Source organism: Nicotiana attenuata, chromosome 7 (assembly GCF_001879085.1).
Source record: "Nicotiana attenuata strain UT chromosome 7, NIATTr2, whole genome shotgun sequence".
Lineage (NCBI taxonomy): Eukaryota > Viridiplantae > Streptophyta > Magnoliopsida > Solanales > Solanaceae > Nicotiana > Nicotiana attenuata.
In genome coordinates this window covers 73,004,932-73,019,628 of record NC_031995.1, presented here as the reverse complement: position 1 = coordinate 73,019,628, position 14,697 = coordinate 73,004,932, and the positions used below count along the sequence as shown (strand labels likewise).

Sequence of the window (14,697 nt, the reverse complement as noted above, 5' to 3'; positions counted from 1 at the left end):
ATACGCTGAAAGTTCATACACAGGTGCACCGATCTCCAGTATATTATGCTGGAACTTACAAGTTGCAGCAAAATAGTGGCTATTTTTCAATAACTTTGCAAATGCTGGCTATTTTTGAATGACCAATCCGAAAACTGGCTAGCCCGTGCTATTTTTACACTACTATTAGATCAAATAAAAGTTAACATAGCATGGACTAACTAACAAAATATAACGAACATCATATGGGACCTTAAAATAGGACCAATGGAGCAAGAATTTCCCTAGTTTTTTTTCTTCTTTTGAGACAATAAGTTAACTTCAACCACTTTTATTACATAAAAGAGACAAGATCTGTCCAAGTACATTGAAGAATGAATTAGAAAAATGAATCAAGAAATAAGAAAACTGCAGGATTCCACAACCGGAACAAAATTCAACCCCTCTTCCAACAGCCTAAAAATGGGTAACAATATGCTTTTGGGTCCAAATGTGCACTAATATTAATTACAAAACAATGGATGTTAGGGAGGAGGGTGGAAATGCAGCTGGGGAAGCAGCTATCACTGAGTTTTGTTTTTCTACTAGATGTTTACAAGATATATATATATATATATATATCCAAAGAAAGTAGAAAATCGTCTGCACTTTCGAACACTTTGCCTGCACAAATCCTTTCAAGCTGTTACGTATTAACTGCTAGAAGTACAGGAGACTATTTTGTCACCTTCTGTTGTTGCCGAGGCAGCTACTACAGGGATGCTACTTGCGGAGATTCTCTCCTCCGTGGATCCACCGTCCTGTTTGACCAAATCAGCATCAGCCACAACGGTTGTGCATGCTATATTAGGTGTACTGGAACCAGAGGCATGATCATCAAGTTGCTTAGGCCTATTAAGGGCATTGCAGTGAGGGCAATAGTACGTTACGTAGGAGAAGTCTTCTTTCCTAGCAAGTCCTGCAAACAACAGAAGAAGTTTTATTATATACCTTTTTCCGTTTTCTTATAGTGACTACGTATTAGTCATTCACTATTTGTTATGTGAAACCCACACTGCTATATATGGGCCAATGGTCATATCCTCGGATCTTACCATTGTGCATATGGCAATTTCCGCAGATAAGAGCATAAGATTGGGTTGGATCCTCTCCTACAAGCAATGTCGCAATTCGTGCAAGCCATCCCCCGTCTAGTGTGCTCGAACCTGTTGGATTGTAATGGTCAACAACCATTTGCTGACGTTGATTCATACTAGAACCTTCAAGCTGTATATCATGAATCATTTCTCCTTCAGAATGATCCAATACAGCACTCTCTGCGCTACCAGATCTGGCTTGCTTCCTATTTCTCAGTCCAGCAGACTGCATGATTTCTACATCATTGCTCTTTCCAGCAGGGGCATTAGGCTTAGACTCATCTCCCAAATACACTTTCAAGCCAGTATCTGCACCGAGCTTGGATGCAAGCACAGTGGCTGCAGCTGCCTTAGATGCTGGGTCAGGGTCATACCTCTGCATAAAAGATCTGAACAATGAAATCCCAAGCATCTCATACCGACTTGGGACATAAAGGCGCTTTGTAAAAGAGGTGAAGACAAAGGAGTGAAAAAAGGATATAAACATGTCTTCCCTAATGCACCTGCATGGTTAACTTATCTGTAAATAGCTTAGCACAAGCTATAAAACTCGCATATTGCTATCACCTGAATGTGCTGCCTAATGCAATTGCAAGGTTAACTTACCTGCAAAGAGCTCCGTAGAAGCCCAAAAACTCGCATATTGTTATTACCTGAATGAGCTGCAGCATTAAGTAGTAATTTGTTTTCTCTTTGAGTTCATCAATCTTGACTTGCCTTTCAGCTTGAAGCCTTTCCAAAGTTTTCTGATCCTTGCGTTCATCTGCAAGGCCACACGTAAAGGGTTTAAAATTGAAAATCAAAGAAATATAATTCATTCTAAGGCAAAAACATCAATAGTATGAATCTTCAGCAACTTCTTAAACATGTTTACAATGAATATCATTTGAGGTGATCAAAAGGACTTGGTTGAAGACTCCTTTGACTTTCACATTCCCTGGAGTCTTTACATATTCATCTGATTGCCAAACCGAAGTTACTCTTAACAATTCGATGCACACATCCTCAAGAGAAACACAGAAAGGAGAAAAGCTGAATGTTCAGGAGTTGTTATATGTTGTTGGTGCTTTATTGTTATAAGCAGGGTTTTGTCCTGATGTTCTACCTTTTCGCTTCTAGTTTTCCTGAGAAGAAAATGGAAACGAGATTTCCATCTTCTATCGCCACTAACTTTTACTTGAAAGTCCATGGTCTCTTTTCTATCTTCTCATACCCTCTGAACCACCATTGCCAACAAATAGCATGAAGCTTTTTCAGTCTTTTTTATGAGGATCAAGCCTTTCCAGTCTTCCCACCATACTTAGCCATAGTAGTCCATTCTATCATATAATATCCAATCAAACACATTTTCCATAGGCCCTCTGTTTTGGATAGGTAAAGTTAAAAATTTCAGAGGGTTCCAACATACAATAAAGATGACACACGGGATAGACGGCAAAAAATGGTCTGAGCTACACAGAGTCACAAAGTCAGCTTACCAAATATTATACCAACTAGAATAACATGAGAGCATGCTGTCCATGCTCCAAAGGAGAAGGTGAACATGAAGATCCACATATTTATTAAGGATCCTCTCTACCAGCAAATTCCCTTTGAACCAAGATCCAAATGTTACTTATAACAAAAATTGACCAGATTCAAAATTGTTTCAGCACACAAATATTGTGAATCTAGAAATACTTTAACATATAACTTCCTTGATTCTCTTGACCTTCAGAACTTTTCAAATGTAAAATCACTAGAATCCCGTTTATTTTATCTTTAAGATACAACATGATCTTAGAAGAAATTATAGGAAATGCCAGAATAGAAATTTCATTGCATTTAACATGGTAAAAATATTGTTTTTTGAATATTTATTATTGATTGTTTATTTATTTATTACTCTACTACAAATAGTCCATTAAACAACCAAGGTAATTTCTTGATAAACTAAACAAGAGACTGTTTGATAGACATATTTCATCAATCTTTCTGATACAAGTACCAGGAGAGAGAGAGAGAGAGAGAGAGAGAGAGAGAGAGAGAGAGAGAGAGAGAGAGAGGCTAGTAAATGGAAAAAAATATTACTAGAGGTAATCTCAATCTATTAAACAAAATGAGCAACATTATCTATTCAAAAGAGAGGCAAAAAACAAAAAGTCATGGCTATCTAAAATTATGAAAGCTACGAAGCTAGAAGTTCGACCCACCTAATACCGAATGCAAATGTTTCTGCCTAGGCAGTTGACTTTAACACCTTAATATTATTTATAATCTCACCAGCCTTCTTTGAAACTCTACTTAGTGAATCCATTGGCATGTAAGCACTCAGCAGTCAATTTACCTAGCTCTATCATTTGTTACGTCAACTCATACTGTATAAATAACAAGGGATGCTCTTCCCTAGGTTAAAGCACTCAAAATTGCCAAAGAAATATGCTCGAGAAAAGGATAACAGAGACTGAGAATTGAGTTGTGAACCGTAGGTTCCAAATTTTAACAATAGAACTTGAGAAAAAAACACTTGCATTATCTCTTAGTTATCTACTAATTTTGCCCACTGAAATCCAACCCTACTTCCACTGCCAGCATTAGAAGGAAAAGAACGAAATGAGAAAAGGACAAATTATATCTTCTAATGTTATGAAGGTTAGCCACACTGGAAAAGAAAAAAGAAAAAGAGAAAATGGAAGGAACTACGATAGAATTGGGAAAAATGAATTGTTTGAGAACTTTGAGAGAACATGAACTACTTACTCATCCTTGTGAAGCTTCTGAGAGCTGAATATATAATGAAGGATAAGCCAGGCAACAAAAACATTGGTAATACTCGCAATGCCCTCATTCTCCAGTTTAGCTCGACTGATCTTGTCATCATGATAGCATAAGCCACTGCCATAACCTGAATTGAGATAACCTCAATACTACACACATAAGTAAATATGTAATATAGTATGTGGTGAAGGGATAAAAAAACTCGAGCAGACTGACATGCATATAACATCAACACATTGATCGCAACATGAAAAATATGTGTCTTCATGTGTATGTGCAATTTCAATATAGACCCGGGCACGGTTAACAGCACAAGCTGGGTACTTCACCCCATTAAGGTGCCGCTTACGTGCATGTACTAAACTGCTACTGCGTGCAACTCGTAGCTCATAAGCTCTGTTTTAGGAGAGCATCACTAAATATACTTGACGAATAATATTAATTGTTAACATAACATTATGAATCAGTATGTTAGAAACTAGGAATAAGGAATTAGAAATTTTATACCAGAAAATCAGTCATTAAATCTGAATTATAAATTTGAATGGTTCAATTCCCATCACAAAGAAAAGGTTTTCCTGGCTTTAACTAGTCTCTCACGTATCCTGTTCCTCCTTCCCCTGAAACAGCTCCTTCACCCGACCTTCAACATTGGAACACCAATCACAAGGCTCAAGTCTTTTGCGGAATCATTGCCATTCCAAAACTACATAAACTGAACTATAAGTCGCATTACCAAAAAAAACCATCAAGGCGTGATTTCTCCACTGCAAAACCCCCAAAACAGGCAGAGAAAAATGAAAAGGTGTGTGGCCAAGGTGCTCCCTGATAAGGTATCATGATGCCCCAGTTAGTCTTTATGCTACCTGAGGTGGAAGAAAGAGAACCCTTTCTCTACTTTTCATCATTCCTTGAACAATCTTTCTATTTCAACTTTAGTTGTTATTTTAACTTTTGTCATTTTTTTAATAACAATGGTGTCCAAGCCAGCTTGCGCGCACCTCGACTAATCCCATGGGATACCTGCTACCTCCTACCAGCAACAATACCATGTAACTCTATCCACCAAGCTTGGACAAATGGGAAGAAATTACCTAGTGATTTTTCCTCTGCTGGAATTTAAATCTGAGACCTCATGGTTCTGAACCCACTTCATTGAGAGTTAAAATACCATTTAAGATACTTTAGCATCTTCTAGTGAGTTCCTAAAATTTCTGGGCAATGGGCTTCTAATTTGAACATTCATGTTTCCATACTTCATCTTGATTCATGCAGTATTAGACTTCAAGTTATGACTCATGAGTAGTTTTTTGTTTGTTTGTTATTATTTCTTTTTTTTTGCGAGAAACTTGCTTCAAGCGATCCATGGTTTAGAACATCACAATAGCAATAACTTTTACATTGATTTTTGATAATATGTGTATCTAATACCTTCATTTTTACGCTTAACCAAAGTCAATTCCTGTACATCCAATATCATATACTAACACAATCATGCCATAGCGTAGATTTTTTGAAGCATTCAATGGATGCAGCGGTAAAAGCCATGCACCCACCCGAATAGGATATGTGCTTTCCTTATATGATCAAATTGGAAGCTGGAGTGACATGAGTTAGATGCGTCATAGTTAATGGGCTTCCTATCTTCCAAACTATTTGAGGCAATAGAGGTTGGCATCTAAGTCCAGTCTAGGTAGCTTGCTACCTGTGCTTGATAGTATCATGAATGCACACACCACCGAGAGCAAGAACACAGAGATCCAAGTATTCTCTATGTACATCTCCATCTCCATGGCATCTATGAACGAAAAGCGTGTTCAGTTTTCAGCCAGTTACAAAGTCGATCTGCCTCTGCAGCATACAGTGCTCTTCCCTGATCATCAAACCATCGGCCCCATCTCAACCATGTGGTTATTAAAGCAATTAACATCCTTGGTGGAGTCACATAATTGATGGCTCTTCCACTTCCTTTTACAACCCGCATCCTTGGTACTAGTGTTCTAGCAACTGTCTCTGGATGTTCACAAATGATGTTAAACAATTGTCTATTTTGGATAGTTGAGCCACTCAGCAAAAAGTCAGTTAGGACATGCCCGGAGAGGTCGTATGCACTCCAACTTTTGACCGCTTGCACTCCTTCAGAAGGAATGATTGAAGCTGCCCGAGACCACATTTTGTTGATCCATAGACAGCCGTTAGAGGGGTGCTAGATCCTCCGCAACCTGTTGTAACGACCCGGCCGGCCGTTTTGAGTATTGTAGCCCTGTTCCCCCGTTTATTGCTTATTCTATGTTCATTTGTGGTTAAGTGACTTGCCGGGGTCGTTGGTTTGGCTCCGAGAATATTTCGGAATGAATTGGGACACTTGATCCCAAGGTTGAAAGCTTAAGTTGAAAGAGTCGACCGGATGTTGACTTATGGATAAACGACTCTGGAATGGAGTTTTGATAGCTCATATAGCTTCGTATGGTGATTTTGGACTTAGGAGTATGTCCGTATATTGATTTGGAGGTCTGTAGGTCGTTTTGGCTTGAATTGGCGAAAGTTAAGAAGTTTGACCGAGAGTTGACTTTATTGTTACCGGGCTCGGATTTTGGTTCTGGAAGTTGGAGTAGGTCCGTTGTATCATTTATGACTTGTGTGCCAATTTTGAAGTCAATCGGAGTTGGTTTGGTGTGTTTCGGCATTGGTTTTAGAAGTTTGAAGTTCAATAGTTCATTAGGTTTGAATTGGTGTGTGATTCATGTTTTTGATGTTGTTTGATGTGATTTGAGGCTTCGACCAAGTTCGAATGATATTTTAGGATATGTTGGTATGTTTGGATGGGGTCCTGGGGGCCTCGGGTGTGATTCGGATCATGTTCGGCTCATTGTTGGACTTGTAGGACTGCTGTTATGTCTGGTTCTGCTTTCCTTATACGAGATCGCGAGGGAAGGTCCGCGATCGCGAAGGGTTGTTTGGGTGACGGGTGAGGTTGCTCTAGTCGTTTGCGTGATTTGGTTTGCGATCGCGAACCTTGGGGAGTTAGTGCTATGCGAACGCGTGAGAGGTGCTGCGTTCACGATGAAGGAAGAGACCTGGGATGTCAGACGCGTTGTGCTACGCGGTCGCATGTGCGTGTCCGCGATCGCGTACGTTTGGGGAATCAGACACCGCGTTCGCGATGGAGTCTTCGCATTGAAGTGTATTTTTAAGGGCAACATCTTTTGTTCTTCGCAATCGCAAGGCATTTTCCGCGATCGCGAAGAGGAACAACTGGGTAATTATTTAATTTCAAAAATGAGGGTTAGAGTATTATTTCACATTTTGGGGGAGCTCGACTAGAGGCGATTTTTGAGAGGATTTCACTACAAATCAAGAGGTAAGTTATTTTTTATCATTTTTGTCCAATAATATTGAATACCCACTGATTTCTACACCTAGATTATGTGTTTTTAAGGTAAAATTTGGGAATTTTGGACTAGGGATTGGAAAGTAAGATATGGGGGTTTGAGGGTCTATTTGTGGTCGGAATTGGATGATTTTGGGGACTCGTAATTGAAAGGGTGTTGCATTTTGCAAATTTTGTTGGGTTCCGGGACGTGGCCCGGGGTTGACTTTTTAAATTTGGTTAAAGCCAGCTATACCATATCAACTCATTCATCCGGCTATCTCCACCTGACAGCTGAAATGCAACGAACATGACAACACCTGCGCTCATCATTGTAATGATATATCTTCCAACATATAATGCCAACAAGAATAATCTCTCCTCCAACTTCTCAGTAGCTTCTTTAAACTTATTTTCGGTTCTCAAACTCGGCTTCGAACAACTCCAACAACAGACCTAATAGTTCCAACCAATTTGTTCACAGGTTTCTTGGTTTCACTTCCCTTCACACATTCATCCTCAGACTTGAAACTCCTGCATGGTTGTACAACAATTCTACGACGACCCTTTACAATCATGGTCCCACGTAGTCACAACTCGCCGGAGAACATTCCTGGATGGCGGTGGGTGGCCGCTGCTGCGGTGGTAGTAGTGGTGGCACTCTAGTGTTGACACGTGTACCTTTGCCACCATAGCCATTTATCAGATAAAAGAATTGGTGCACTTTTTCTTTCTTTGTTTCTTATTTGTTTACAAAGGTTTGATGATTTCATGAAATATGTATCCAATTTTATTGGGGTTTCGATTTGGACTGTGTGATGTCATGCTTAGTTTTCTTAATATTCTTTTTGATAGGTAAAGAGGTTGCACCAACCGAGACACATGAGTAGTTTTCTTTAATATTTAGCCATCATTGTTGAAATATAGGAAAGTGAGCTGCTCAGATCCACCTCCGTAAGTTCTAAAACAGTGGTTGAGAAATATCAGATGATTTCTATGGCTTCTTTAACAGAAGAATGCAGTTGCTTTGGATGCTCTCCCACCCTCATCCTAGGGGTTCATTCGTGGAAATATTAGGAGGGAAATTATTCTTCTTCCCTCATTCTCTTCTACTTGCTTTGTGCAATTAAACATATTTCATTCCACCAAATTCTGCCATTTAAGAGTCTATTCACTTTACCCAGCACTTATCATCATAAATCAGCATCCATCCTTAGAATAACACAGTTATGTTCTAAGTCACTTTTCAATTTTCACAAACCAGAACAATGTCAAATTGGCAACGAACCTTTCAGTTATTCTTAACCCACATAAGACCATTTTTCTCCACTATTTCGGCCATAAGAAAAGCCACAAATCAGTCATAGAATCCCATTCCCTCTACTAAATCTAGAAGAGCCATTTACATCATAGCACAGTTTATATCTTTTAGCAAGAATTATTCTATCACTTCTCTGCCCCAAAACAGCTAACATTTTTCTTCCAAGGGTTAAGAGAAATTTATCTTTGAGTAAATCTACTGACTATACTATTTAAATTTTGATATAGAGAAGTTAGAAACTTCTCATAACATGTTGTGGCGACAAAACCTGAATATAAAGGAGACAACTTTTCCCAGTAAAAGAAACAAACTGAATATGTCAAATGTCAAATGTCAAGTGATCATTAACGGCAAGATGCACAAACAAAAAGAAAGAATTCAAAGGCTTTGGAAAGGTAGAGATTTTTCAGGATAAAGAGTTTCAGGTTTTTTTCCCTGTTATTCAGGACACATTAGAACAGCAGAATACAAAATGGTAGCATTACCTCGAAAAGTACAGAAAGTATAATGAGATGCCTAGTCATCCTTCTCCAACGATGAGATCGTTTTGTTATTCTGGCAATAACAGTAGCCTCTTCCTTGGAAATATGTTGCAATCTCTTCTCAAAGTCATCTTTGTGTGAACCAAATAGACCATTCCATATTCTTGACAATAATCCCTTCTTCTTTTTCTTTTTTGTCTTTGCTTCATTATCTGTAGATGTGACAGGTGCAGTGCCAGTAGTATCACCAAGATCTTTTTCAGACTCTGTAGCCATTTCCTTCAAGAAAAGACCAACACCATGAATCGTTTTTCACATACATGTTTTATGTTTATGGTATGAGGGAAGAGCAACACAATGAGCGGGGAATGATAGGCCATAGGAGAATGTTTTATTAGTACACATAAAAATAACATTATACAGTACCAACATAATTACAAAAGTAAGATTACTCCTACTCCTTGTTTGACTATGCACCGTTTAGTCAGTTTTAACATTAAAAGATAATCATTAAGCATCTTTCAAACCCCATTTTCCTTTCTTTTCCTTCATAGTTCATACCTCCTCTCCTCCCCATTATATAGTCATTTGAAACATTTGAAAATGCTTCTACCATTTGCCAATGACATCCAGCTGAGTTCTTTATTGCCAATAAAATATCAAGTGCAATTATTCATTCCAAATGATGCATAATCTCTCAATAACATAGCTTAGTTCCACATAAAACATCTACCTACTAACTATAAATATTTAGAGTCTACTCTATGATAAGGAATATTTAACGTGGAAACAGAATATTCCTATGTTATAACAGGTTCAGAACCCACTAGGCAGATTAATTAATCTAATCGTAAGAACTATGTTTTCTTCATCAGTCTACTATATATAGCAACTTCGAGATATAAACCAGCACTTCCGAATTAAAAAAAATTCATCAGCAAAACAAGGAACACAGGGAAAAAATGCACGATCCAACAAAAAGAGGTTAACAATTACACAGAAAACCAACACGTTAAATAAAAGTTAGGCTAAGAGTGAAACGCAGTCATCAAATTAGCGAGATTCTGCGCGAAGGCTATTACCCAGTTCCAGAGTCGATTGCCGAAGAAGATCAAATTCAGAGCTGCAGTGCGTTAATGCTGAATTCGTTGTGGTTGCCAACTGTCCAGCAATAATGAATCAGAAGAAGAAAAAATTAAAAAAGGGGAAGAATGAAAATAGGAAATGATGACGATGATGCTGAATTGGCGCGGTCACTTTCTCTCTCTGTCACTCTCCAACATATTACAAAAGGGGGAAATGGTAGAATCATACAACAGATACTCGCCTGACGCCTATTTAGGCATTTAGGTTCAGTATACTTTTTTTTTTTTGTATTCGATCTGTTTGTTAAGTATCCAATTAAATTCGATATGATTCGATTTTTTTTTATTTTAGTTTATTTGGTTTGGTGACTTCGATTATTCAGTTTGAATACTAACTAATGCGTAGAGTCATAAACTGTAATATTCTTAATTAAAGTACTCAAAAGTACAAAACAAAAAACGTTTGTTGGCAAAAGTGTTGTCTAAAACCAGCAAATATCAACCTAGAGAGAGAAAAAAATGTACATAAAAAAATAAATTTGATCACTAAAAATATTTTGTTACTTGCTTAGAGTTAATTGATGAGCTTAGAGAATAAATGAAGGTAAAATTTTATATTTTTTTATATTTATGTTATAATTAATAATATTTGTATTGTGCAATATAATTGGTATTTCGGTACGGTATCGGTATTTCATTTTAAAATACCATACCTAGTACCAACTTTTAAAAAAATATTAAACCAAATACCATACCAAATACCAAAACATCGAATACCAAATATCAAAATTTTCGGTTTCGGTACGGTAATTCTATAATTACTAAATTATGTACAACCCTGTATATGTTTAACCAATTTCGGGAAACATCCTTAGCTCGGATAAGTTTTTCCCTAAAAGAAACCAAATCAAGTAAGTCGATTCTTCAAATATTGAAACAAAATCAAACCAATTAAGTTGATTTTTTATCAATTCAATTTTTGTCAGTTTTGTTTGTTTTTTATTTTTTCGGTTATTTATCGATTTTTTAAAAAATATAAGACATACATTATTGATCACGCCCCAACTATGCCTTATAAAAAGGACTAAGCGGACGTTGCAAATATAATCTGAGTATTTAGCCCAGAGTCGAACTCACAATGAATTAACCTATCAATTACTCTTGTTAGACTCACTCAATACTATGTAATCAACTTCCCAAACGTTTTGAATAACGATTGAGGATATTTTTACTAACTATAACTGACTGCAATTAAGTAAATAAAGACTACTATGATTAAGTTGTAAACAATTAAGAGAAGGATCTAAGGTTTCACATAAATTTGCCTAATCGTCTCTATCGATCATGAGCACTCTTATTACCGTAAATCTATCCCGAGTAATCACGACAATTTACTAGACGTACTCTCCCGAGTTACGCTAGTTGGCTTTAAATACAGCTCACTTTAGATCGCACCCAAGGTTTCGTTATCCCTAATCCCGCCTTTAAACCCTCGGTTATTGATCCCTCATATACTTTGGGAGTGGTATTGTTCAACAATGACCTAAATATGCACTCTCTCCCGAGTAATACATACTAAATAGGCACAGCTAATTGAGGATCCTATCAATTAACTACAACAAGAACGTAGTTGAACAAATAGAGATTAAACCGAGCAAACTATATTAACATAACACGAAGTTCATCCTCCAACAAGTTCCATCAAAACCCTAGACTAAATATTTAGCTACTCATACTAGTTTTCATCATAACAATAGCCAAATTCATCACAAATGGTAAAATACAGAAGGAAGAAAGGAAGAACTCGATGTTGAATTATCCTCCTTGCCTCTTGCCTCTCCTTGCCTTCAACTAAGCTGTAAAAACCTTGATAATGTCCCTTTGGGCGAGCTGGAACTCTTATAGGTTAAGTGGAATTACCCCCGAACTTCTAAGTTTACCCCTGACTTGTATTTTTCTGAACTGGACTAGCGCAGTCGCGCTAGTGGGGGCGCTACTGACCGCGCATATGGCATAACATTCTGCCTCGAACTCCTGGGCTAGCGCGGTCGCGCTAGTCTGGGTCATCATTTCAGCCTTTCTTTCTCTCTTCTTTCAATGTGCTCAGCTCCGAGGGGCTAACCTTGCTTCAATTTTTGCTCCAAATACAGTTCTAAGTCCTTATACACGCAACTCGCTCCAGCAAAATATGAAATTCAAAATTAGAGCCAATTTATCACCATTTAACTATCCTATAACAGTGAAACATAGTCAAGCTGGGGCATAAACAGTCGCCAAATTATATGAATCTAGCCTATTATCAATACCCCACACTTAAATCACTGCTAGTCCTCGAGCAATCCACCACACTCTATAAAGGTTCCTTCACTAAGCTTTTCCCCTAACGTATCACACCAAGAACAACTCACCAAAGTTATGCCTAGTAGTGAACAATCTTTGCCTCAAAAGTCGACTCTCACGTGCCGTGCAATATTCGTACTTACTTAAATTACTCTATACAGAAGTCAAGACTTACCTTTACTTCGTGAATCACATGCCCTCACATCACACACAAGAGTAGTTCCACAAATAATAATATTAAGAACAATTAGGAACTCAGATAGACAAAATTTGCTCACTCTAAAAACGAACATTCACATGCCACAAAGATGCACCATAGGCTTGCCCGTAGTGTACTACTCTACTAATCGAGCTAATTCAGTCTAAGATCAAGTAGGACTTCATTTGATTGTAATGTAGGCTAAGGGACGGGTAGGATATATTTGGATATAGTGACTAACCTCCCTAAGCACTTTTAATACAATCACATTAACCTTCAAAACTATACTTATGTCAACCAGACATTCCACCGCATTTTTATTTATAACATCCCACTCCCTTAGGTGCAACTGTATCAAGTCACCACTTATCAACTACTACATTTACTCATTTTTTTTAAGTGGTGCTTATTCTTTTACTTTTCCAAAAACTGCACCTTTCCTCTATTTCATCGGTTTCACTCAAAAACCAAACCACCACCCCACACTTTAGCTTTTGCACATTTTAAGACCATTCAAGTTCTCATGGGAGGTAAAGGGGTTCAAACAGATGGGCCATTCAAACTATTGGGTAAGGTTCGCAATGTGGTTGCCAAAGAAGCAGGCTTATAGGCTCAACGGGGTTGACTACTGTCGCGCCCCCCTTTTTCTCGCAAAATCGGGTTCATGACATTTTGGTTGAGACAACTCGTTCCTTTTGGGAAAGGGGTTTGCATTTTTTGAAGAGTCGCCACCTAACGATTTAAGGTGCGTTAGGGCACCTATAGGGTTCATTTATAACTACGTTTGGTAACCAGAGACAGGGTAAGGGCTTGAAATTATCCTAAGGGGAAGGTATTAGGCACCCCTCAGGATCCACTAGTGTGGTTCCCGGCCAAACAATTTTTGTGGATTTGTACATTAGCAAATAAACAAGTATGGCTCAAATAGTAGGGGATTAAGTTTATACACAGATGTTTGAAAAACAGTTAATGAGAAGCTAGATTTTGAAAAAAAAAGAAGTACAATCTAAGCATATTTGTGAATGTAAAGGGGTGTCCTAGGTTGGTTAGCCTATAGGATCACATCAGTACAATGCCCGGTAATCACTCCTTAGAAAGGGGCTACGCTTGGTATTAGCGCACCGGTCATCATATCCATGTCTACCCTTCCCATCCCCTTATTGGTCATGCAAAGTGAGTGTTGGTCACGGATTCTTAGCTGCTACCCGTCCCTTCCTAATGGTCTTGGAGGGAGTTAGGACCTTTACCTATAGGTGGTTCTAGACGTACCCCTAAGGTTTTAAAGGTGAAAACTCTAAGGCGACAAGCAAAACAATTAGGACTTTGCGCAAACAAGAACAGGAAGGAGTAGATAAAAGGCTCAATTTTCCTCCTCAAGTAAACATACAAGCAGCACGACTCGAACACAATTAAGGCCTTTATTAATCAAAGTTCTAAAGCAGGATCTCTAAGTGACTATGCAACAATAGACCGCATTTTATACCCAGAAGTTATAACCTAGAAGTTGCCTATGGACTCTTTTAAAAGTTATCAAAATCAGAACGTTAACGACAGAGAGAGCTTCAGGGGAATGCAGTTTTGAAGATGCCCTAAGGCTTGCCTATATGCAGATGCTGTGTCTATATTAATGCAGAAAACAAACATGTTTTCGAAATAGACTCTTTTAATACCTGTAAGCATGGTATCTAATGAGATTAATGCAATTTTGAAAGAACTTGCTTTAGAAAATACTTAATACTTAATAAAACCAATTCAGAAATGAACTAGGCGTGATCAAGTTGACTTATTTAGACTAAACTAGGTTGAAAAGCAGAATTTCGAATGTGGTTCCCTATAGGCATGATATCTAAGTGTAATACTAATTTTAATGGTTTGCCGGCGGGGAAACATACATAAATACTCATTGTACCATAATCTGAATTAAGTCCTATAGGCATGGAATCTATTATTAATCTGATTTTAATACCTGATTATTTGGAACCTATAAACATGGTTTCTAACATGATAAAAATGCAGAACCTTATGAAC

General features: G+C 37.9%; 1 protein-coding gene and 1 pseudogene across 1 annotated transcript; both read right to left on the bottom strand.

Annotated features, from left to right (window-relative positions):
• Positions 291-10,363, bottom strand: LOC109229303 (uncharacterized protein At2g24330-like). The gene is made up of 6 exons (XM_019394699.1): positions 10,128-10,363; positions 9,049-9,324; positions 3,855-3,999; positions 1,769-1,878; positions 1,074-1,491; positions 291-937 (listed from the first exon to the last, which is right to left on the bottom strand). Exons 2-6 carry the CDS (start codon positions 9,319-9,321, stop codon positions 672-674), a joined length of 1,212 nt encoding a protein of 403 aa, XP_019250244.1. The 5' UTR covers positions 9,322-9,324; positions 10,128-10,363; the 3' UTR covers positions 291-671.
• LOC109229304 lies at positions 6,674-9,041 on the bottom strand (annotated as a pseudogene).